Genomic DNA, 26,555 nt, shown 5'->3' with positions numbered 1-26,555 from the left:
TGAATTAATCAAGAAATCATTACATGAATCTGACCACTGACTTGTTCATTGAATCCTGAAGTAGGGACAATAAAGTCATGTATAACTACTAGGAAATTTCACACTTTGCAGTGAGTTAACTTGTATTCAAAACTCCTTTTTTATTGGGACAAAATTTACTTTCAATTAAATTCAGTGGAACATAACATTGGGACAAAATTATTCTCAGCTAACCTCATTTTCCCCACACATCTGTCAGTTTGTCATAGTGGTGGCTTGCGTGTTGGTCTGATGCTGGAAGCTATGCAACTGATATTTTAAATACCATTAGGGTCACCCATGGGGGACATGTTTAAGTGGAACTGCCTAAGAAATACTAGGAACAAGGACCTGAAAAAATTGACCAGTGAAAGAGTTATAAATAGCAGCTGAACATTTTCTGATATACTGCCAGAAAATGAGCCCCTCAGGTTGGAAAACATTCAAAGTACAATAGGGGAAGAGCTGCCTCCTCAAATTAGAGTCGACCTTAATGACGTGGATGAAGCAAAGCTTGTGGGACCTTCATTTACTGATGTAACATAACTCAAAATGAGAAGAAACAGCTGCAAACATCTGTTACTAATCAGAAAGTGGAATGTACAAAGTATGAACCTAGGAAAATTGGAAGTTGTCAAAAATGAAATGGAACACAAAGATTGATATCCTAGGTACTAGTGAGCTGAAATAGCCATTTTGAACCATATAGTCCTATGGTCTACTATGCATGGAATTATGAAATGAAGAGGAATGGCCTTGTATTCATTATCAAAAAGAACATTTCAAGATCTATCCTGAAGTATAACACTGACAATTATAGGATAATAACCCTACACTTACAAGGAAAACCAGTTAATAGGACTGTTATTCAAATTTACTCACCAGCCACTAATGCCAACAATGAGGAAATTTAAGATTTTTACTAACTTCTGCAGTTTGAAATTGATGACATGTGCAATCAAGATGCATTGGCAATTACCGTGATTGGAATGTGAAAGTTGGAAAGAAAGAAGATGGATTAGTAATTGGAAAATATGGCATGGTGATAGAAATGACACCAGAGATCTCATGATAGAATTTGGCAAGACCAAAGACATCTTCATTGCAAATGCCCTTTTTCATCACCATGAACAGCAACTATATAAATGGGTCGCACCAGAAGGAAAACACAGAAATCAAATAGACTACATCTGTGGAAAGAGATGATTGAAAAGCTCAATATCAGAACAAAGCCAGGAGCTGACTGAGAAACAGACCATGAATTGTTCCTATCCAAGTTCAAGCTGAAGCTGAAGAAAAGTAAAATAAGTCCAAAAGAACCAAAATACAACCTTGAGTATATTCCGCCTGAATTTGGAGACCATCTTAAGAATAGATTTGATGCACTGAAAAATAATGACAAGACCAGTTATGGGACGGCATCAAAGACATAATACAGGAAGAAAGCAAAAGGTAATTAAAAAGACAGGAAAGAAAGAAAAGACCAAAATGGGTGTCAGAAGCAACTCTGAAACTTGCTTTTGAATGTCAAGTAGCTAAATCAAGTGGAAGAAATGATGAAGTAAAAGAGCTAAACAGAAGATTACAAAGGGTGGCCCGAGGAGACAAAGTAAAGTCTTATAATGAAATATGCAAAGAAATGAAGTTAGAAAATCCAAAGGGAAGAACATGCTAGGCATTTCTCAAGCTGAAAGAACTGAAGGAAAAAATTCAAGCCCTCAGTAGCAATTTTGAAGGATTTTATTAGGCAAACCCTGGTGGCATAGTGGTTAAGTGCCACCGCTGCTAACCAAAGGGTCGGCAGTTCAAATCCACCAGGCTCTCCTTGGAAACTCTATGGGGCAGTTCTACTCTGTCCTATAGGGTTGCTATGAGTTGGAATCGACTCAATGGCACTGGGTTTGGTTTTTTTTTTTTTTTTATGGGCAAAATATTGGAAGTTGCTGGAAGCAACAAAAGAAGATGGAAAAAATACACAGGGTCACTTACCAAAAAAGAATTGATTGACGTTCAACCATTGCAGGAGGTAGCATATGATCAAGAACTGATAGAACTGAATGAGGAAGTGCAAGGTGCACTGAAGACATTGGCAAAAAACAAGGCTTCAGGAATAGATGGAATTCCAATTGAGTGAGATGGTTCAATAAACGGATGCCATACTGAAGTTGCTCACTCATCTATGCTAAGAAATTTGGAAGACAGCTACCTTGCCAACCAAATGGAAGAGATTCATGTTTGTGTCCATTCCAAAGAAAGGTGATCCAACGGAATGTGGAAATTTTCAAACAATATCATTAATATCAGACACAAGTATAATTTTGCTGGAGATAACTCAAAAACAATTGCAGCAGTAAAATGACAGGGAGCTTCCAGAAATTCAAACTGGATTCCAAAGAGGGCGTATCATTGCTGATGTCGGATGGATCTTGGCTGAAAGCAGACTACCAGAAAGATGTTTACCTGTGTTTTATTGACTATATAAAAGCATTTGACTGTGTGGATAACAAATTATGGATAATATTGTGAAGAATGGAAGTTCCAGAACACTTAATTGTGCCCATGAGGAACCTGTACATAGACTAGAGACTGTCATTTTAGCAGAACAAAGGGAAACTGTGTGATTTAAAATCAGGAAAGGTGTGCATCAGGGTTGTATCCTTTCATCATACTTATTCAATCTGTATACCGAGAAACTGGACTATATAAAGAAAAATGTGGCATCAAGACTGGAGGAAGGCTCCTTAACAACCCGCTATATACTGATGACACAACCTTGCTTGCTGAAAGTGAAGAGGACTAGAAGCACTTATGGAAGAAGATCAAAGGCCACAGCCTTTGGAATGGATTACACTTAAACATAAAAAAACAAAAATCCTGACAACCGGACCAATAAGCAACATCATGACAAATGAAGAAAATATTGAAGTTGTCAAGAATTTTATTTTACTTGGGTACAAAATCAACACCCATGGAAGCAAGAGTCAAGAAATCAAAGGACGTTTTGCATTGGGCAAACTGCCTCAAAAGACCTCTTTGAAGTGTTAAAAAGCAAAGATGTCACCTTGAGTACTAAGGTGTTCCTGACCCAAGCCATGGTATTTTCAATTGCTACACATGCATATGAAAGCTGAAAAATGAATAAAGAAGACAGAAGAAGAATTGATACCTTTGAATTATGGTATTGGAGAAGAATATTGAACATACCGTGGACTGCTAGAATAACAAACAGTTCTGTTTTGAAAGAAATACAGCCAGAGTACCACTTGGAAGCAAGGGTGGCCAGACTTCATCTTACATACTTTGGATATGTTATGAGGAGGGATCAGTTCCTGGAGAAGGACAATATGTTTGGTATGGTGGAGGGTCAACAAAAAAGATGTAGACCCTCTGTAAGATGGATTGATATAATGGCTACAACAGTGGGCTCAAACATAGCAACAATTGTAAGGATGGCACAGGACTAGGTTTTCTACTGTTGCACCTAGATATGAGTCGGAACAGACTAGATGGCTCCCAACAACAACAATCTCACTTTAACATAAATCTATAGTTATTAAAAGATCAAAAAATATCAAGAATTTACTGATGATTGTATTGGCAAAATTATATGTGTTTTAAGATGAAAGTATATAGTTTAAGGAAAACAGAGGGTATAAATTAAAATTCTGGAATGCATTACTGAGCCTAGCATGGTTTCTGACACATTGTGGATGTTTAATAAATTTAGTAAATTTAATGAACCAATTATTCTTCCAGTGTCACTGTCAAAGTTTCATAAATATGTTCAAGAAAGATTTGGTTAATTTTTGAATAGTTGATATACAACAGTATGTAAGAATGTTAAGCTTCATTTCCACTCATAAGGAGCCCTGGTGGTGCAGTGGTTAAGAGCTTAGCTGCTTACCAAAACACTGACAGTCCCAATCTTCCAGCTGCTGCTTGGAAATCCTATCAGGCAGTTCTACTCTATTCTATAAAGTTGCTATGAGTTGGAATTGACTGGACGGCAATGGCTTTTCCACTCTTAGATGAAATTATGAAGAAGGAACCAGAACACTCTTCTACAGAATATCATTTGGTGTAAGACCAATGCACATTTATTTAATAGTTTAAATTTGTTCCTGTTTGTTTATTTATTTAAATAAAAGATTTAATTACATTTGGCATTTAAGTTATCTAGATTCATCAGTTTTAAAAATTGAGTTATATAGGCTTTGCATGTTTTAATTATTTTCAGTTACAAAAAAAGAGTTGAACTTTCAGAAAACTACAGAGATTAAATATATTCATTATATGTTTACAGACTTTATCTCAACCAAATCAAACCTTTTGCCCTTTAGTTTTTTCCAACTCAGGGTGACCCCATGTGTTACAGAGTAGAACTGAGCTCCATAGAGCTTTCTTGGCTGTAATCTTTATGGAACCGGATCACTAGGCCTTTCTTCTGTTACACCATGGACTGGGTTCTAACCCCAGCTTTAAGATTAGTAGCTGACAGAAAATGTGCAGAGAAATTACTGGAGCCCTGATAGGGCAGTGGTTAAGCATGTGGCTGTTAATCATGGTGACTCCCATGTGTTACAGAGTGGAACTGTTCCATAGAGCTTTCTTGGCTTTAAACTTTACAGAAGCATATTGTCAGGCCTTTTTTCCACAGTACTTCTTACGTTCGTTATTGAGTGCAAACCATTTATACCACCCAGGGACCTGAACAAATAGAGTTCATTTAATATTTGCATGTCACTCTGAAGAATGTTGCAAGGGAAAAATTATGCCATTCATGCCTGCAAGGATCTTATAGTATACCAAGTGGAGACACACTTAAAAGAACTAATTGTAGTGAGACAACATAGACTCCATAATCAAGCACTGTTTTTGATATTGTTGTAAGTATAAATATTTGAAGGAAATACCTCTTGTACCAACTCGTTGGTCTTTCTTGTTCTATATTAGTGCATTGAAAAAGGCAACTGGAAAAAGAGGGATCGTTATTTCCCGCTCCACATATCCTACTTCTGGACAATGGTTAGGGCACTGGCTTGGAGACAACTATGCACGGTGGGACAATATGGACAAATCAATCATTGGTATGTGTCAGTCACAGTCTTTATCATTATTCTTTTGAGTTTTCTATAAAATATTCACCTTGACTGGAGCTTGTTCATATACTTTATAAGTCTGCCTCAAAACTATGCTTTTGGCATCTTTTATGACAGCCTAGCATCAAGAAGAAGCAGTGGGCTAGGAAGCAGGATCAGAGGTGATGTGTAGAAACTAATGATATCCAGCTAGCTTAGCTTATTTTGAAAAGATAATTTTACCCCTTTTGATATCAGTTTCCTGGTTGGAAAAAGCAGGAGTTGCAAAAGATAATATCTACAAATAAGAAAGAGAAATAGACATTCTAGATTCTAGATAATAATAATCACAGATCGTAGCTAACGAATGAAGCAATTCAAATCAAATTTTGAAATAGACTTTTGACAATGGTTTAACAAATAGGAAATAAGACATTATGCTTTTAAAGGTGAAATGGATACTTTTTTCCATACCTAGTCTTAAAAATTCTTTATTATTGATACATGGATTCAAAAAAAAACAATCAGTGTTTAAAAATATTCCTTTAAAAGAAGAGCTGAGAAATTATCCGCGTTCTATTTAACTGAAGCGATCATTCCTCAAAGAATTTTAGTTAATAAGAATAATTTGATTTGTTCCAACTGATGAGATCTATGGTTATATAACTGCAGAGACAGCCTCTTTATTTTGAAAATATGAAACCAGAAAAAGCACCCCCACTTTGTTCTCAAACTATAATGTGTTCAAAACAGATTTGTGCTCTAAATATGTCATATTGCAAGTGTCAAGAAAGCTTATAGTGTCCTATTTTTATAGCATCGTCAACACTATGCAGTGAAAAAGTATGAATGTTATAAGAAGAAATGAAAGAAAAAGTATATTAATAATCTCAAAAATATTTCATTGAGTTAGAGATTAATATTAGAAATAAAGCATCTTTGTAAATAGAAATAAAAAATGTTGAAATACAAGAAATGACAAATTTCTTAGATTATTTTTCCTAACTTACTTTAGGTATGATGGAATTTAGTCTCTTTGGAATGTCATATGTAAGTAGCTCTATTCCCTTTATCTTCATATTTTGTAAATATTTGAAAAAAGCTATTTAAAACTAATTAAATATAACTATGTTTTAGACCGGTGCTGATATCTGTGGCTTCTTCAATAATTCCGAATATCAACTCTGTGCCCGCTGGATGCAACTTGGAGCATTTTATCCATATGCAAGAAATCACAACATTGCAAATACTAGAGTATGTAATTACTACATTTACTTTCAGTCATTTCCCCCCACCAACCTTAGAAGTTTTTGGATAGCATGCACCCTTCCTGAGTGACTTCTAGATGCGTGTTTTAAACCCCTTGTCTTTATATTTACTGAGACATCTCAGCTCATCAATTTGAGGATTTTCTGACCTGGGCTATTCTTCATAATTTAAAGTAGATGGCTTGGTTAGAGGACATACTTATTGCTGTTCTATAAAATTTTGGAGTACCCAGGGGAAAAAAATAGATCTGCTTCAGCAATGTTTTCTCTACTGGGGCAAAACAAACAAGAACTGAGCTCCAAACCAAACAATTGGAAGTGAAAAGTAATTTTAAATACATATATCAATGCATGAAATGAGTAAATTCAAAAGACAGGTGTTAAAATCAATGAGATGAGAAAATGCAGAAACAAATAAAAGGCAAAGAGAGTCTTAAGAACTAATTTTTGCATGGTGAAACAACTACACACTTTAAAAGCTTTATTAAATTGTCTGGAGAAACTTTTTTTGTGACTAGGGAGACCACAGTGGAAATCATGAAAACATATAAGCAATTAGAGGCAATATCTAACTAAGAGTTAAAGTTTGTGATGTTGACTTTCAGTGAAGAAGTTCAGAGGAAGATAGTTTATCAAAATGCACTTCATGTAAGGATGGAAGACAGAGCAGGATTTTGAAGGATGGGTTTCATTTAGGTAGATGTAGTGGAAAGCAGGGAGCCTTTCTGCCATGGGTAAAGTGAAGCTTTATAATGTGCTGTGAAAGCTTTGTGCCAATTCTGAGAAATAAGCCTAAAAGGAGGGAAGATTTGTTTCAGAAAATTCTGAAATACAAGGGTGGAAACCAATATGTGACCAAATTATGGAAGAATTTGTATGTTGGACATTTTGTGAAGAAATTACAGCAGAGATATAAAAGAAATATTTTAACAGGAAAGCTTGCTGTCAGAAATGCAATTTAGATGACTATAATTTTGGGGTTTTGTGACATAAATCAATAAAAGCCTACACAGGTATTCATTGAACAAACATATATTGAGAGTCTACTATTTATTATTTACAAAGCCTTTTTTTTTTTCTGTCCTAATAATTCAGATTTTCTAGAGGAAATAGAGAATGGTAGCTAATTATGTGTATAGTAAGTCAGGTGCAAAGAAATGTGTATAAAGGAAAAAAAATAATGTAAAGGAATAGAGATTAATGGGGCTTCTGTTTTAGATGGGTCATTAGTAACGTCCTGTTGCATGAAGTGACATTTGAGCAAAGACTTCAGTGAAAGGAAGCAACCAATATAAACACATGAAGGAGGAGAATTCCAGGTGAGGAGAGGCAAGTGAAAGACCCCAAGACCAGAAGGTGGTTAGAGTTTTTGAGGAAAGATGAAATAGAGGAGTAGAGAAAAACAGAGAAGATATTTCTAAATAAAATCCACAGAACAGAAACTTCAATTTACTTTAAATGTGGATTAAGAAAAAAAAAAATTGTGGATTAAGAAAATTGAACTTTGGAATGTCTGGTTTAGAATCAAGTGCCTGTATTTCAACATGTTAAAATGGAAATTATTTTAATAGAGTCAATAAGCAACTAATATGGTCTTTAACTTTTCTTAACGTTGAAGGCAATAGCAATAGAATTAGTTATAACTTAGTTTTTGGACCTATTCTACTTCCAAGATTTTTCCTGCTTGATCAGTACTTATACCAGTGATAACATTCAGTCATCAATGACATTTCAAGCTTTCTTATTACTGAAATCTAGAAAACTTGGAGTCTCCATAGATATGACACACCTCCAAAAGGCACCAGTAATTTCTATGCCAACAAAGAACACTGAAAGCATTGCCTTCTGTAGTTATGAACTATGGTAGCTTTGTTTGTTCCCCCAGTACAAAAGAAAATACAAAATAATCACTACTGCCCTTGCCTATTATTTTTTAAGTAATTTGTACAATATTATTTTTTTTTACAGGCTTTTTATCTTTGTACTATGAATTTCAGCATTTTGACCTGGAGTTTGTATTTCAGAGTGAATTTGGGCATGTTCTTTTCTTTAATCCAGTGTTAGGTCCTTCTATGTGATTTTTCCTCAATACTTTTAATACTACTACTAATAATACTATTATACTATTAATACTGGTATTTATTTAGTTCTATAATCTATCCATTTCTCATGAAGACAGATAATGTGCAGGATTATCTCGATGGGTTCTACATGTCTCTGGTTATTTCTGTCTACTTTCGTGTGCCATATTATTTCATTCTTCTAAGAGATTTCTCTATTATTCTAAGATTCTCTAATATTGTAATAGAATAAGGCATTCAAACAGAACAAGGGGATATTGCATGGTTTAAAATTAGGAAAGGTGTGAGTTAGGGTTGTATCCTTTCACCATACTTATTCAATCTGTGCGCTGAGCAAATAGTCTGAGACGCTGGACTGTATGAAGAAGAACGCAGCATCAGGATTAGAAGAATCATTAACAACATGTGATATGCAGATGACAACCTTGTTTGCTGAAAATGAAGAGGACTTGAAGCACTTACTGATGAAGATCAAAGACTACAGCCTTCACTATGGATTGTGCTCAACATAAAGAAAACAAAAACCCTCACAACTAGACTAGACCAATAAACAAAATCATAATAAATGGAGAAAATATTGAAGTTGTCATGGATTTCATTTTGCCTGGATCCACAATTGATGCCCATGGAAGCAGCAGTCAAGAAATCTAATGATGCATTGCACTGGACAAATTTGCTGCAGAAGACCTCTTTGAAGTGATAAAAAGCAAAAATGTCACTTTGAGGACTAAGGTGGGCCTGACCCAAGCCATGGTATTTTCAATTGCCTCATACGCATGCAAAAGCTGAAAAGTGAATAAAGAAAAACAAAAAGAATTGATGCCTTTGATTTATGGTGTTGGCAAAGAATATCGAATATACCATTAACTGCCAGAAGAATGAACAAATCTGTCTTGGAAGAAGTACAGCCAGAGTGCTCCTTAGAAGTAAGGATGGTGAGACTTCGTCTCACGTACTTTGAACATGTTATCAGGGGGTTCAGTCCCTGGAGAAGGACATCATGCTTGGTAGAGGATCAGCGAAAGAGAGGAAGATCCTGCATGGAATGGACAGATACATTGACTGTAATGATAGGCTTAAGCATAGCAATGACTGTGAGGATGGTGCAGGACAGGGCAGTGTTTCATTCTGTTGTGTGCGGTAGGTTTGCCGTGAGTTGGAACCAACTTATCAGCACCTAACAATGATAGATTTCTCACCCCACCTCTATCACTATATTTGAAAGTATATTTATGTCATTTATTTAAAAATAAACTGCTTTTCATGTATTTCACCTAAATTTTATGAAGCTCTGGGCTTATAGGAAATACACAAATTCATGAAATCATTTTTACATTTTGCTTATTAAAAGATTACCATTATGTGTACTCTCTCTCCCACTCTTTCTTTCTCTGTCTCATACGGTACAGAGAGAAATATTATAGCATGTTCATTTTGGGAAGAAATTACACAGCACATAGCAGTGCAATATTATTTTTTTATACTTTATTCTCCAAATATGTACTTGAATATTAGGATTTAAAATGAAATAGACAAGAGCTCATGATTATTAATGCATTTTTTATTTTGCTGTATTTCAGAGGCAAGATCCTGCTTCCTGGAATTCAACTTTTTCTGAAATGTCAAGGGCAATTCTAAATATTAGATACAGTTTATTGCCATTTTTCTATACACAGATGCATGAAATTCATGCTCATGGTGGCACTGTTATTAGACCCCTTTTGCATGAGTAAGTGCAAACTTTTTTTTTTCTTCCTACCACAAAAAGATACTTTTCACTTAATTTGCTCAATAATCTCTTATACTGCAGTACATAAAACATTTTATATTGGGAATTTATTATTATTTTAGCATGTATTTTGAGTTAATGAAACTTTTACATATGTATCTCTATCACTAAGCAAACTAATGAATATATATTATTATAGAATGAAATACATTAGTTTTTGAGAAGCAATAATTCTTATATAAGAACAACTACAGTGTATCAGGTATTGTTCTAGATGCATTGCATATATTATTACATTAAATCATTTCAAAAATCCTTAGAGATAAGTAATATGATCCCTATATTGTAATCAAATTCATTGAGGTTTATGACAATTAAGTAAATCCACCATAGACAGATGACTAACTGAAGAGGGCCATCCTACCTCTTCTTGGAGGTAAGCTAATAGGATACCCTAGAGCAGTCCCACATTCTCCTTAGAAATTTGTTTTAGATTCACTTCATAAAGTTCAAGCCCATTTATAACCAAATATTGAAAATTCTATTCAATAGAGCATTGTTGGAAAAATTTTTTGCCTGGGTTATCTTTAACGCATATACAAGCACATTCTTTCTGTGGATGTTACCAAAACAAACAAAAAAATCAAATTAAAAAAATCACAAATAATCCTTAATAAAATAATTATAGTATACTTAGCTTCTTGTGTACCCTAGATTACCAAGTTAATTGAATGAGGCAACATCACCATGAGTTAGAACCAACTCAATGGCAGCTAACAACAGCATTCTCAAATAAAAACCAGATTTTATTTTTCCAAACATTTTTGCTTCAAATCCAGAAATTTATTAGCATGTGTAAAAATGTATGGGTTTTTGAAAAATGTATGTTGTTGTTGTTATGTGCCATCAAGTCAATTTCAACTCATAGTGACCCTATTGGACTGATTAGAACTGCCCCCATAGCATTTCCAAGGAGATGCTGGTGGATTTGAACTGTTGACCTTTTGGTTAGCAGCTGGGCTCTTAACGACTGCACCACCAAGACTCCTAAAAATGTATAAGGGCAATGAAATCCACCGTTTAGTGAGTCTTAAATAGGATAAGCAAACTCTTTTTAAAGTTACCAAATCAACATTCTTATCGCATATTTGTCTCATGATTCTCTTTCACGGAGTTTATAATTTTGCACCTTAGTTTGTCATATATTAGGCAAAACTAATACTTGTACTTCTGTGAGCTCTCTTCCAAGGAGCTTTCTCATTCAGTTTGTCTTACAGGTCCATTATAATTCTCTGCATTTTGTCAGGAAACTTAATCATAGTCTAGATTTACTCATGATGTATTACAGTACTGCACATTGAATTCCAAGTGATAGAATTGCCTGCTTTTTTAATTTGATTTTTTTATTTTTTACACCAAAATCCATATTACAAAATGCAATTTGAAAAATTATGGTATTCAGAAAAGATAAACTTCTTTGATTTAATTTAATTATTTGCAATTATTTTGTCCAGGTTCTTTGATGAAAAGCCAACCTGGGATGTATTCAAGCAGTTCTTGTGGGGTCCAGCATTTATGGTTACTCCTGTATTGGAACCTGTAAGTACTGAAACATAATTTTTTTGCAAAAAATATTTTCCTTTTCTTTACATATATTTCTTAATCACTATATCTTTAAATTCCAGAATGTTGACACTGTAGAAGGCTATATCCCTAATGCCCGATGGTTTGATTTTCATACAGTAAGTATTTAGGAAATTCTGGGGAATTTATTAAACAGAAATGGGTAACCATTTGACCATAGCTCTTTCATTAATGATGTATTTGGATTACCTTACTTTAAAAAAAAAATCAAGGTATTTCTTGCTAATTAAGCTGAGCCAAATTAGTACACAGTAACATAGCTAATTTATTCTGCTGTTGTCAGTTATGTAGTCATTGATTTCAGTAAATAAACTTGTGAAGTGCATATCATACACACAAAAAGGTCATTGCTCTTTATTGGAGATGCAAAATGGTCATTAAGAGGGATGCAGTCCTTTTAAAAATAGTGTACATGACAAGTCAGAGATTATTTTTTATGACCTTTCCAAAATCTACAAATTTTCTGCATGTGAACTCCACAAAAACAAGTAGCTTTAAGTTACTTTTAAAGATATCTTAAAATCAAATACCAATTCTATGCTTTAAACAACATGATTTCCTAACTAACTGTTTAAATTGAAAACAATTATTTGATTTTACAAATATACCCCCTCAAGAAAGTGGGTATAGTAATAATGCTGATGATTCCACTTCCTGCTGCTCTCCTTCCTCCTCTGAACCCGCTCATTTCCAGGGCCAAGATATTGGTTTGAGAGAACAATTTCATGTATTTGATGCTCCTTTTGATAAAATAAATCTGCATGTTCGTGGTGGCTACATTCTACCATGCCAAGATCCTGCTCAAAACACATATTTCAGGTAAGTGAACTATTACAGAGTTCAGGTTTAAACGTGGAGACACATCATGGTAGAATTGTTAATAACTGGGAAGGGCCTGAGCTTTTACTTGCAAGCTAACAGCTTAGCTATGCCACAGTGTCATGGATGCTGGGTCAGAGGCAAAGGACCTTACTACTCATGGCACAGAAAGAAACATGCTTGCTTCAGTTTTCCTTGTCAGCGAGTTCCATGGGCATGACACAGAATGGCCTGTATGAACGCTGTACATGCAGTGGATTGGGGTCACAACTGCAGAACCCCAAATCTTTTATAATGGACTTCAGGCAAACCTATCAATCCTCTTTGCTTTGATGTAAGACTTTATTATACCGGACAGTGAAAAAAAAAAAAAAAAAAAAACCCTGCCATCTATTTAGCTGTCCATCAATGATGTTTACCTTTAAATATCTTTGAAAAGATAGTTCAGAAGAAAAACTACCAGTGCCTCTGCTTGTAAGACGTGCAGAGATGCCGGAGACTTATGGAAAATTTTCATCCTAGAAGTTACCCTCTCTAAAATAGGAAAGAGTCTCAGAACGAATATACAAATGGAAACTTTGTGTCCTCTGTATATGACAAATGAATGTCTTTTATTTTGAATGATGGCCTCAGCTAAGGCCTCACCATTTTTTCCACCTCTTACATGGTGAAAGGAATTTTTATTTACTCCGTGAAAATATTATTTTTGTCCTTATAAACCTTTTTTAAAAACTATAAGCTAATATTGTAGAAGACCTTCCTTTCCGTCTGTTCCCCTTTCTCTGCTTTCCTCGGTCCATCCCATGAGATATTTTCAGACTCTCTATGGTCCATGGAAGGAGTCCCTGGGTGACAAAAAAAATTAAGTGCTCTACTACTGGCTGAAAGGTTGCAGTTTGAACCCTCTCAGAAGCACCTTGGGAGATAGGCCTGGCTATCTGCTTCTGAAAGGTCGCAGACTTAAAAATCCTATGGAGCGGTTCTACTCTTTACACTTGGAGTCACCATGGATCAGAATCCACCAGATGGTAGCTAACAACAACAATGACCCATAAACATGTAGATAACCACTGACAAGATTACTACCTTGTCGAACTGCTAAGCTCCCTACAGTCCATGCTGAAACCAGACCTGTTTCTTGGCAGCCTTGCCTTCTAATAGGATAAAGGTTGACCCAAATTTTCTATCCATCCCTATTCATAACTGGTATTCTGGCCAGAACCTTCTTTTCTTTGTCAAAGGCCACTCTGTCCCTCTCACTCAGCAATATGTCTCTTGTACCGGGAACCATGGGTCCACTCGGTCTCCTGTACTCGGCGTAAGAGTGAGTCTCTTACGCCAGTCATAGAATCTCTGTAGTGCCTAAATACCTGGCTTAGATGTTCAGATTCTAGAGGACTCAGTCTTTGTTCCTCTTCTTTTCTCATGCCTTATTCACTCTCCTGAAATTCTACATGTTGACAGCTCCAGTTGACATGAATAGACTATTGCCATCTCCTGGAAACACCAAGCTCCATTTATAATGATACTCTACCCTGATGTCAATTAAAGAGGAAAAAAAAAATTATCCTACCTGGTAGTGAGGGCTTCATAGAGGAGACTAGTCAAGGTTGTGCCTTGAGAAATATTTACTATATTTATGAGAGAGGAGGAGAAAGGGCATTCTATGTGTGTATGTGTGGGAGACAGTAATATAAGATATGGGGTTTGGGAGTAAGAACAGGGTAAAATGTAAGGTTTGAAATTCTTTATTATTTCAAGTATTAATGTATATTGTAGAATCTTGGGCAAAACCACGTTTTTGATGTTGCTAGTATGCGTCTTTTGTCACAGTGGCTGTGAACTGAAATGTATACATACATAAAACCAAAAAAAAAACCAATGCTGTCGAGTCGATTCCGACTCATAGCGACCCTATAGGACAGAGTAGAACTGCCCCATAGAGTTTCCAAGGAGCGCCTGGCTGATTCAAACTGCTGACCTTATGGTTAGCAGCCGTAGCCCTTAACCACTAGGCCACCGGGGTTTCCATATGTACACATATATAGCATATATGGAAACCCTGGTGGCGTAGGGGTTAAGTGCTATGGCTGCTAACCAAAGGGTCGGCAGTTCCAATCTGCCAGGTGCGCCTTGGAAACTCGACGGGGCAGTTTTACTCCGTCCTATAGGGTCGCTATGAGTCGGAATCGACTCCGTGGCACTGAGTTTGGTTTTTTTTTTTTGTTTATAGTATATATATATACGTATATATATATGTGTATATATATATATATACACACACACACACACATACATACACACACACACTGGGGTTTTTTCTTATATATGTTATATATTATATGTGTGCGTGTGTGTATATAAACCTGTTGCTGTAGAGTTGATTTCAACTCATAGCAACCCTACAGGACAGAGTAGAACTGTCCCAAAGGGTTTCTAAGAAGTAGCTGGTGGATTCCAACTGCCAACCTTTTGGTTAGCAGCTGAGCTCTTAACTACTGCACCACCAGGGCTCCATATATATATATGTGTGTGTATATATATATATATATATATATACACACACACACATACATACATATATATACTACATGTATGTGTATACATATATACACATGTATATGTTAATATATGTGAACATCTTCCATCTGGAAATTACCAAATTTCTGTGGAGGTTTAAACTTTATAATTATTCTCAATGTCTTAGACGGCTTCTATGAGAGTACATTCTTCAGTGTTTGTGATTGGAAAAGGCATACAGCTAAACATAGTTTGAAAAACCCTTCCTTAGCAATATGTCTGTCAAACCAAGTTGTTCTCCACAAATTACTGTACAATAAGCATGAAAGCAGGTGCTTTTGTTCAAGGATGGGCCTCTGTAGGCACAAGGTTGGAAGGCATTGTCCATTCCTAGGATAGGACTTAAAATTTGTTGGCTACTCTATGCATTCTCATTAACAATCAAAATTATAATTCAGTGGTTAGTTTATGTAGGGGAATGTGAGAAAGGCTTAAGTTATAAGAGATACAAAATTTGCTATTAAAATAGTTTTTTGCTTAATGGTCAAGGAGAGTATCACCAGAGAGAAGAATAAATAAGAATATCCACAGACTTAAAATGGTTTTAATTTTTATAAATATGGTCACTTTTGATTTGTAACAGTAGGTGAACTCTTGAGATCAAAAGACATGTACAATATCTTCTATTAAATATGAAGGATTTTGTGCTTTATACAGGGTCGCTCTGAGTCGGAATTGACTTCACGGCAGTGGTTTCTTCTTTTTGTTTGTTTGTTTTTATGATTTATATCATTCCCATTAACTCATTCATAAAGGGAAGTCCTTTATTTACCTTTGTCTAAAACAGCTTGCATTCTCTTTCATTAGTATTCTTAGCTGTGATTTTTTTTTTTTTAAATACATATATGGGAAACCCTGGTGGCCTAGTGGTTAAATGCTATGACGGCTAACCAAGAAGTCTGCAGTTCAAATCCACTAGGTGCTCCTTGGAAACTCTATGGGGAAGTTCTGCTCCATTCTGTAGGGTCGCTATGAGTCAGAGTCTGCTCGACCGCAATGGGTTGGTTTTTTTTTTTTTTTCAGTTATGTGTATATAGGGTTGCTATGAGTCGGCATCGACTCGACAGCACTGGGTTTGGGTTTTTGGTTATGTACATGGATGCCATATCATCCCTTGACATATGCTATTCTATGAACATGCATAAAACTATATAATCCTTCCTTACAGTCGACAAAATTACATGAATCTCATTGTTGCTGCGGATGATAATCACACTGCTCAAGGATCTCTGTTTTGGGATGATGGAGAGACTATAGGTAAGCGTTTCATTAAATAGATGAATGTAATTGATGACATGCTTATTCTCTAACATTCCTTTTATGTTACTATTGTACTTTGGAAACAGAATAAAAATCGATTGATATTATTCAAAGCTAGGAAATTTAATAATTAGTTGAATCAACTTAAAAAAATAGTTGCAAACCTTTGAAAGACTTTCTTCTTATTCTAAATGTAGATAATTCTTATAATAAAATGGCTGGATAACTAAGAGATTTGTGTACACAGGGACTACATATTGAACATCTTTGTAATCTAACTATGATGTTCACATAATAGATGCTCAATACATGTAAGGTCAAATGAGCCTAACAGAAATATTTCATGTATACATTTTGATGTATAAGTTATTGTTGTTGGTAGGTGCCATCGAGTTGGTTCTGACTCGTAGAGACCATACATACAGCAGAACAAAACACTGCCTGGTCCTGCACCATCCTCACAATAGTTGTCATACTTGAGCCCATTGTTGCAGCCGCTGTGTCAATCCGTCTTGTTGATGATCTTCCTATTTTTCACTGGCCTTCTTCTTTACGGAGCATGATGTACTTCTCCAGCTACTGATCCCTCCTAATAACGTGTCCCAAGTGTGTGTGACGTAGTCTCCCAATCCTTGCTTCTAAGGAGCATTCTGATTGTACTTCTTCCACAACAGATATATTTCTTCTTTTGGCAGTCCATGGTACACTCAATATTCTTTGTCAACACCACAATTAAAAGTCATCAATTCTTCTTTGGTCTTCCTTATTCATCATCTAGCTTTCCCATACATATGAGCAATTGAAAACACCATGGCTTGGATCAGGCGCACCTTGGTCTTCAAGGTGACATCTTTGCTTTTCAACACTTTAAAGAGGTCCTTTGCAGCAGATTTGCCCAATGCAATGTGTCATTTGATTCCTTGACTGCTGCTTCCATGGGTGTTACTTTTGGACCCAAGTAAAATGAAATCCTTGACAATCTCAGTGTTTTCTCTCTTTATCATGATGTGGCTTCTTGGTCCAGTTGTGAGGACTTTCGTTTTCTTTACATTGAGGTGTAATCCATACTGAAGGCTGTGGTTTTTGATCTTCACCCATAAGTGCTTCAAGTCTTTCCCTTTCAGCAAGTAAGGTCATATCATCTGTGTAAGCAGGTTGTTAATGAGTCTTCCTCCAATCCTGATGCCCTGTTCTTCCCTATTGTCCAGCTTCTTGGATTATTTGCTCAGCATACAGATTGATTAGGTATGGGGAGAGGATACAACCCTGACACACACTTTTCCTGACGTTAAACCCCGAAATATCCCCTTGTTCTGTCCGAACAACTGCCTCTTGATCTATGTACAGATTCCTCATGAGCACAATTAAGTGTTCCGGAATTCCCGTTCTTCGAAACTATCCAAAATTTGTTATGATCCACACAGTCAAATGCTCTTACTGGTGGCATAGCCTCTGGCATCACCACAACACGTGAGGCCTCACAGTATGACAAACTGACAGTCGCGTGGGAGTGATATATAAGAGATACCTTTAAAACAAAGAGATAGTTCAGAAATAGACACAAATTTATGTTTATGTCTATTACAATCTTTTAATTCAGAAAGTTTTTTATATGAGAAGACATCCTTAAATGTGGATCTATGTTTACTCCTCCATGATTGCCCCTGAAGACCAGACTTGAATTGCTGATCTTCTAGCTGTGTGTACTCTGCTGACCATCAGCATCAGAATCAACAGAGATAGTTTGTTAAAAATGTGGATTCTGGGGCTCATCAAATTGCACTGGATTCGAGGGAATCTGCCTTTGTGTAAAATGTCTCCATTTTACCAGTAAACACAGGTAGAGGATCAGGTGTACTGATTGCTATATCAACAGTCCCAAATTTACTAGATGAAAGCTCGGAACATTCTCTTTAACACAAACCTTATTTATTAAAACTAGCATCTATGTGGTGTTGAAGTTCTCATGGGGCACCACATGGATGCTACTGCAATTTAAATAAGATGCACACAGGTAACAGATTTTTCACTAACAACAAAGACATACCTTTCACTTTCTCAGATAAATCATAGTTAATGCTCTGCAACCGTAAGAAAAGATTGTATTAGTAAGTAAGTTATATCTGAAAGTTGATATAAGAATTGTATGCTAGTAAACAAGACCCTAAAAACCAAACAAAACTCTGTAAAACCTTGTGATTTAGAAGAGGGAGGAATCATTTGCTATTAGTTGGAATGGTAAAGTTTTAGAACCCTGACCTTCATTGACACATTAACTGGGGGACCACACCAAGGTTTGCAGCCCTGCTTTCACACTGAGGACTAGCAACAAAAGGTACTTTGAATTTGCCTACGGTTTCCCTGGGGTGTAAAGTTGAGGTATGCATAATTTGCATTCAAAGATATCTCAGGGTATCTTTGAATCTCACAATTTAGCAAATTCAATTATTGTAATCCAACAGCTAGCGAGTCAAAGATCAGTAGATTTAGGCTTTTTTTTCTCCATTTCTTCCTATCAAACTAAGAAGCAGATGAAAGAACTTGGCAAGGCCCTTACCATGGCAGGTTTTTTATTTTTTATTTTTTAATTTTGTTGCTGTTACTGTTTTTAATCACTGAAAGGGAACTGAAGAAAATTCAGATATTTCTCTATCATCTCTTCATGCAGGTAGACAAAAATGTTCTGAACAATTACGTTTCAAATAACCCACTGAAATTTTCTGAGTAGTCAGAACCAGCAATAGATAACAAATGCTTAAAATCTCTAAACTTATTAAATCAGAATCTCCAAAGCCATTTTCTCACAGTGACGACCTCAGTCTAGTTGATGAGTACCCATTTGAAATGATTTTCTCCTTTTAAATAAATACATTCACATTTTGTGGTATATTGTTATTTGCTAATAAATTCTCTATCTCAAAAAGAATCGAAGGGAAAATAAAGTTGTGATAAACCCTGTGTACATTAATTTTGACCATTTTAGCTTACTAAACTTTAAATATTCATTTTTCCTTCTTAAACCAAACCAAAACCAAACCCAGTGCCGTCGAGTTGATTCCGACTCATAGCGACCCTATAGAACAGAGTAGAACTGCCCCATAGAGTTTCCGAGGAGTGCCTGGCGGATTCGAATTGCCGTCCCTTTGGTTAGCAGCCATAGCACTTAACTGCTACACCACAAGGGTTTCCTTTTCTTACTTAATAAAATAGATGTATCAGTGCCCTTGACTAAAATCATATTTGATCTTATTCTTACTCATTTAAACAACTAAAAACACTGCTCAGATTCTCCGAATGGCTGTCACTTTTGTTTTTTACTTCAGAGTTCTATACTTGTTTTAAAATTACTTTTAAAACTTACGTTAAAATGTATATTTAAAAATTAAGACTAACATATTTTGCCTCATGGCACATCTTAAATAAGCCATGCGTGCGTTAGTACATATAGAGAAAAAAGTTTCAGGCAGAATCTCATTTAATCTTAATATACCCATTAGCCCAGTTGATTCCAACTCATAGTGACCCTTTAGGACAGAGTAGAGCTGCCACATAGTGTTTCCAAAGGGGGGCCTGATGAATTTGAATTGCCAGCCTTTTGATTAGCAGCTGTAGCTCTTAGCCACTATGCCACCAGGGTTTCCGATCTTAGGATAGATAAAATTAATTGCAAATTAAGTAATTTCTCAATGACTTAACTAGTATAATGCTGATATGTATAAGTGGAGAAGGGAATCAAAATAGTTACTGCCTCTTTCAATGGTATTCCAATACTTGTTTCAATCATTTAATTTAACTCCACCTTTCTCTTCCTGTTTGATGAGTTCTTGTTTGCTTTTACATGTGGAAAAAATCTAAGAAGTCAGGGAAACCTGGGCAGGGGGGATAATAGTAATACATAACTCTTAGAGTAGCTGTGGTGAAGTACCTAGAATAGGATAAAATGAGTAAGGCACTCAGTGAGTTTTAGTTGTAAGTTTTTTTGTTAAAAGTGATTTTAAATATGGCAAGATTATATTTTAAGTAAGGAGCCCTGGTGTGGCAATGCTTAAGTGCTCGGCTGCTAACCAGTGGCTCCATAAGAGAAAGACCTGGCAATCTGCTCCTGTAAAGATTACAGCCTAGAAAACCCTATGGGGCGGTTTTACTCTGCCACATGGGGTCACTATGAATCGAAATGGACTCCATAGCACCTAACAACAACATATTTTAGGGAAAGGAATGGATGTAAACCCTGTCTTTTATCAGTTTGATTTCTATTGACTTGTAACAATCTCTAAAATTTAATATTTTTTCAAGGGACACAAGTGTAAGTTGCTCTGATGTTCCTTTTCCTTTATACATGTCATTTTATTGTCAGTTATTAAGGTAGCAAGGAAGTATCTACCACTAAAAAAACACTATTACCAGAAAATTCTGTTTATTCTTTCACGTCTTCTCATCTTCTCAGAGCTGCATTTAAGGTGATTTTAAACATGTCACTGCTTCAGAGTTACCCCCCCAACACACACACACACGCACACGCACACCAGCATACCCCATCCTTCTAGGACCCTCTCAGGTGACTCATCCTTACTATTTCAGTGCTACTTGTACTGTTTGAACAAGTCAAATACTCTCAGGGAAATATTAGTTATATGTTTATGGTATTTGATATCATTTATACTGGGAAAAAGGAGCAAAATACACTTGCATTTACTATTGTTATTTGGAAATAAAAATATACTGCCTTTTTTTCCTCTACAGATACCTATGAAAGAGAACTGTATTTCATGGTACAATTTAATTTTAATAAGGTATGTATTCATGTGGGATCATTTAGGTATAATTATGTAAAATAATATTTGAAGTTTTATTGCATGCTTATTGTATAAAATACGTCATTTCAAATATATAATAAGTAATTTGCTATACTATTAAATACCTTTTTGTTTTTTGCCAGTCTATTTTTTAAAAAGATTCAGTTATTTTTGCAAAAGAAAAATACACATTATCTGTTTTTCTTTTTCTTCATAGACCAGTTTGACAAGCACTATACTGAAAGATGGTTATGTGAATACAAATGAAATGAGGCTTGGATTAATCAATGTATGGGGAAAAGGAAACACTCCTGTCAATGAAGTTAATCTCGTATATAATGGAAATAAAGAGTTACTTACATTTACCCAAGAGGTAGACAAGGAGGTAAGTGACATAAAAATATTTTGTTAAATTCAACTATTTAAAAAATTTAAATAAATTTCTTATATTTTTCAGCCCTGAAGAAACATAATTATGGGTTAACTAAGATCTTTCTTTTATTTATTTTCATTAACTTTCTGTCTTTAATAAACTCATAAAAATCAACCTGATGACATCTATTTTATAATTATCTTGACAAAATTAAAACTTATATTCAACTTCTATGATAACTGTTATACCAATATGGAAAGTGCCTCAGAAATCATTTTTTTCAAAACTTAAATGTTCACATTTAAACATTTATTATGTCTTCAATAAAGTATATTTGAAAGTCCTTGCAAAATTAATAAAACTGCCCATGTAGTATACAAATATAGAACACTAACAAGGAGCCTCAATTCTTGTGGTAAAGTCAATTGCTGCCCGTAGTTAGCTTTTTACTTAAATAGAATTTAGTCCTCCTTTTTCTCTCCAATTAAATACAAACATTCAAGTAATCAATCCCTTAAGCTCCTCTCAGGTCTCAAGTCTGTGAATCTAGGTCTTATAAAGGTGAATTTCAAACAGCATATCTTCTAGAAAACAGCTGCTACAAGTCTTTGATCCAAGTTTAAGACTTTATCTGCATTGCTCAAACTGTCTTTGAGTTTGCATGTACACATTTATGTTTAAGGTTGGATAAAAACAACTGTTAAACAGGCAATCATGTTAGATGAAAACTTTAACATTTGCAAAATAGCCAGTTTAGGGGGGGAAAGTGTATCTTGGACACGATTTTAAGTTCTCATAGATTTTATTGGATGTTAGAGTTGGGAGAGCCATAGAGGCCATTTCCTTCACTTAAAACTTAACACTTGTTCTACTGTTACTGCTATTCTGTAGGCAAATGGTAATTACCCTTTCATATGAAATCCTGTCTTTCTTAATATTTTAGCATTAAAATAACTCCTATTTTTTGAAATTTTGACAAGATTGGGAAACTAGTGTAGTATTTGTTATGTCCTTCCTCGGTAAAATGAAAGTTGATGACCTAGTGCCTCACACTCACTTTTTTCCTTTTTAAAATTTTACTGGTTTATAAAATTCTACAGTAAGGGAATCACTGATTTAGTCCAGTGGTTTTATGTGAAAGCCCTGGAAATGGAGCCCTGGAAAAGGGAAATTAATTTAAGTATAAATAGCCAATGATTATCAACCAAATTAGAACACGGTTTTGTCTCACTGTTACAGTGTTTAATGAAATTTTTAAAAACTTTCGACTTTTACTCTGAAAATAAAGTAAATAAAATCATCTGAATGTCAAAAATACTTTAACCTGTTGAGTATTATCTCAAGTTAATTTTGACCAAATACTTGCCATAAAATCATACTACTTAAAAATATTTTCTCTTTTTATCAAACACGTTTGTCTGTCAATTTGTTGTACTGTGGAGACTTGTGTGTTGCTGTGATATTGGAAGCTATGCCACCAGTATTCAGACACTGGCAGGGTCACCCATGGCAGACAGGTTTCAGCTGAGCTTCCAGACAAAGACAGACTTAATTGCTCTAGCCATAAGAATTTTGAAACTTTCTTACAACACAATCGTACCTAGTTGGTCTTTGTAGAAGTTGTTAAGAGCTATGCTGCTTTTCAGTCTTGATATAAAGGAACTAGCTTAGGTATTGGTATAGGACAGATCAGTTTCAAACCTAGTTAATGGATATTAAGTAAGTCATTTAACTCTTCTGTTTTAAACTCCATATTTCAAGAAGTCATGTGGAAAGAGTAAAGTAATAGAAACAAAAACAGTTGGTGAATAGTCTCAGTTTTCACTGTCTTTTGACAAGCCACTCTAACTGGGATTTATAGACATCATCTGTGAAATGGGTGGGTTGAATGAGATTATTACTCAAATGGTTGTGAACTTCCAGAAATAAAAATTCATCTACATGAATAAGATAAACAAGATTTATTTAAAAAAAAAGTTGTTTATGGAGATAATCTTCATTAAAAGGAATGTGATTCTGATTAAACAATTAAATTATTTATTTATTTATTTATTTTTTAGATATTAGTTATTGATCTGAAAACAAATAATGTTATTCTGGATCAACCAATAGAAATCTACTGGTCATGAAGATCACCATCAACACCAGCTCTCAAAGGGAAATTAATTCACATCTGGACTCAAGTTTCACAGCACTTAAAATTTTACCTTTATCTAAATATTATAACAAATGTAAAATGATGTGAATACTAATTTTTTATATTAATGTGGTCTGTATTCAAGTTTTTTATAACAGTTTTTAACAGTTTAGTTCCCCTTATAAAGTATCAGCCATGAATATAAACTGGTTATTAATATACATATGTGAGTAACTAAGATATAATTAAAATAAAAAGGTGATCTTAAAAAAAGTAAGTGAAATTTTTGTGGTATTATAAATTGTGTACAATATTTTCTTCAATGTTGATTAAAGTTATATAATAGCAGTTGTCACCAGATTTAATTATTCCTGAGTATGTAAATTCAGATGAGAAACAGAAAATAAAATGTATTTAAGTATATAAAAAGTACATGATCTTTTTATTTTTCTAAAGGAGATCCAGATTTCTTTTAATAGGCTTAGTTTTATATACAGGAGAAAAAACATTTTGGTCTGTTCTATTTAGTAAGTTGAATAAATTATCCTGGATCATTCATTCAGGAGGACTCTCAAAATTGTGACCTAGGCTAGTTTTTACTGGTCTTTTGTTGTTGTTTGTTTGTTTTGTTTACATTTAGGTTGTTTTTAATATATTTAATCAGCTAATTATCTATGAATTAACATATTTTTTTCTAGAAATCATTATATTGGCTTGTTGTTAAACGAAATATTTAAGACAATATATAACTCACAAGGACCAGGGAAAATAATAATACTTATTATTTAATTTACTGCCAAGAAATTTTATAGCCATTGAGGTGAATTAGCAAAATTAGCATAAATTTAAAAACTAAATGCAGAACCCAAAGCAGTGTGGATGGGATTAATAAATAAATTGGTTTTTGAAATAAGTAGTCAATATTGGAAGGCAATCACATAGTTTTCAGTGAAATTAAGTCTGCATATTCCCTTTGACCTGGAGTTCCACCCTTGAGATGCTTTCATACGGGCGCAACAAGAGGTGTATACAAGGATATTCAATACTTCTTTCTGAGAAAGAAAAAAAAATAATAACAACAACCATTAACTGTTGTCAGCTGGAAGTTGGTTTAGATCTAAGAGTAGACCGTGATGGTGTTCTCTTGAGAATAATCAATTTCACAGAACACCAATATTTTTTTGACTAGATATGTCTTTCTGATATCTTTTGAGTAACAGGCATAATTGCCTAAGGTAGTAAAGAAGTGGAACTAACCTGCCCTGGTAGGGCTAGTAATGACATTACCTTTTACAGGGCCTAAGTACTTTCCTAAAAAGAAATTTTGGTCCCCAGTCTGACCTCTAAGTTAGTTAAAGCATACTAACTAATTAACTCATTCCCGTTGAGTAGATTCCAACTCATAGCGCCCCTATAGGACAGAATAGAACTGCCTCGTAGGGTTTCCAAGGAGTGGCTGGTGGAATCAAACTGCTGACCTTTTGGTTAGCAGTCGAACTCGTAATCAGTGTTCCACCAGGGCTCCAGTTAAAACATGTTACCCTTAAATATAAGGCTAACTGGTGCAGTGTGGTCATTAATACATCAATTGAATTTAGTTTTCCATGTCATCTTTCATATGTAACAGTGTGAGTGGCTTTTAGGTATAAGTCTTAAGAAGAAATGATGTTATGTGTGTTTAGTTATCCATGCATATAAAAATGAATTATCTGTACTTGTATTTCCCAAACAACCTGAGCAGACATGCTTACAATCTGTACCACTACTATTTCACCAGATAATACCTCTAACAAGCATACTAACTTTCTCTTGTCTGGGCAAGGAATGACTGACTGCCTTACCTTGGGACCTACAAGTTATGAAAACACCTTCCCTCCTATATTAGTTTTCTGTTGCTGCATTATGAATTACCACAAATTTAGCAGATTAAAACAACAAGGATTTATTATCTCACAGTTTCCATGGGTCAGGAGTCCAACCATAGCTTAGCTGAGTCTCCTGCTTAGGGTCTCACAGGCTACAATCAAGGTGTTGGCCAGGCTGTGTTCTCATCTGGAAAATGGGCTGCAGAGGAATTCTATTCCAGACTCATTAGGTGGTTGGCAGAATTTAATTTCTTGCATCTGTATGATTGAGGGTCCAGCTTGTTGTTGGCTGGAGGCCACTCTTACATCTGAGAGGCAGTCATCAGCTCCTAAAGGAGTTCCTTGCCACGTGGGCAACTTACTTCATCAAGGTAGCAAGGAGAATCTCTAGAGCAAGTTGGCTAGTAGGATGGAGTCCTATCGTAACATAATCGTCAGGGGAGTCAAATCCTATGAACTTGGCTATATTCTATTTGGTAGAGCACATCACACATTCTGCCCACACTCATGGGGAATTAAATTGCAAAAATACCAGGAGGTGAGGGTTAGAGTGGCCACCTTGAAGTCTATCTGCCACACTCCCAAAACTTATCTATGAGCAAAACCCTTGCTTGACTTCTGAAAAAACTCTTCCCTTTGGTAGCAGACTCCTCTTTCTTTTTCTCGCATCTTGGATAAATGGGAGGCAGTCGTAACGTGTGTTGAATTTTATTTGCATTTGTGACATATTTGTGTAATAGCTGCCTTATTTGAATGAAAAAGAACAATATTTTTCTTTGACCATTTAGACTGTAATTAAAGTTAGACCTTAATCAAACTGTATCAATATCCATCATTAGTGAAAGGAATAAGTTAAATGTATTGTCTGCTCATGGTGAAAAACTACACAGCAATTTGAAAACCCAAA

General features: G+C 35.1%; 1 protein-coding gene across 1 annotated transcript in view; it reads left to right on the top strand.

The window, feature by feature from the left end:
• Window positions 1-24,182, top strand: part of SI (sucrase-isomaltase) — a 101,183-nt gene extending 77,001 nt beyond the window's left edge. Inside the window, exons 37-47 of the mRNA XM_023555539.2 lie at window positions 4,972-5,105; window positions 6,112-6,146; window positions 6,234-6,350; window positions 10,026-10,174; window positions 11,689-11,773; window positions 11,860-11,916; window positions 12,513-12,637; window positions 16,386-16,474; window positions 21,221-21,270; window positions 21,491-21,658; window positions 23,707-24,182. Coding sequence (XP_023411307.2) covers window positions 4,972-5,105; window positions 6,112-6,146; window positions 6,234-6,350; window positions 10,026-10,174; window positions 11,689-11,773; window positions 11,860-11,916; window positions 12,513-12,637; window positions 16,386-16,474; window positions 21,221-21,270; window positions 21,491-21,658; window positions 23,707-23,775 — 1,078 coding nt within the window. The 3' untranslated portion in view covers window positions 23,776-24,182. The remainder of the gene's footprint in view (window positions 1-4,971; window positions 5,106-6,111; window positions 6,147-6,233; window positions 6,351-10,025; window positions 10,175-11,688; window positions 11,774-11,859; window positions 11,917-12,512; window positions 12,638-16,385; window positions 16,475-21,220; window positions 21,271-21,490; window positions 21,659-23,706) is intronic.
• Window positions 24,183-26,555: the final 2,373 nt, after the last annotated feature.

Source organism: Loxodonta africana, chromosome 23 (assembly GCF_030014295.1).
Source record: "Loxodonta africana isolate mLoxAfr1 chromosome 23, mLoxAfr1.hap2, whole genome shotgun sequence".
NCBI lineage: Eukaryota > Metazoa > Chordata > Mammalia > Proboscidea > Elephantidae > Loxodonta > Loxodonta africana.
Note: the sequence above shows the minus strand (reverse complement) of the source record. Positions and strands in the feature narration are given on the sequence as shown.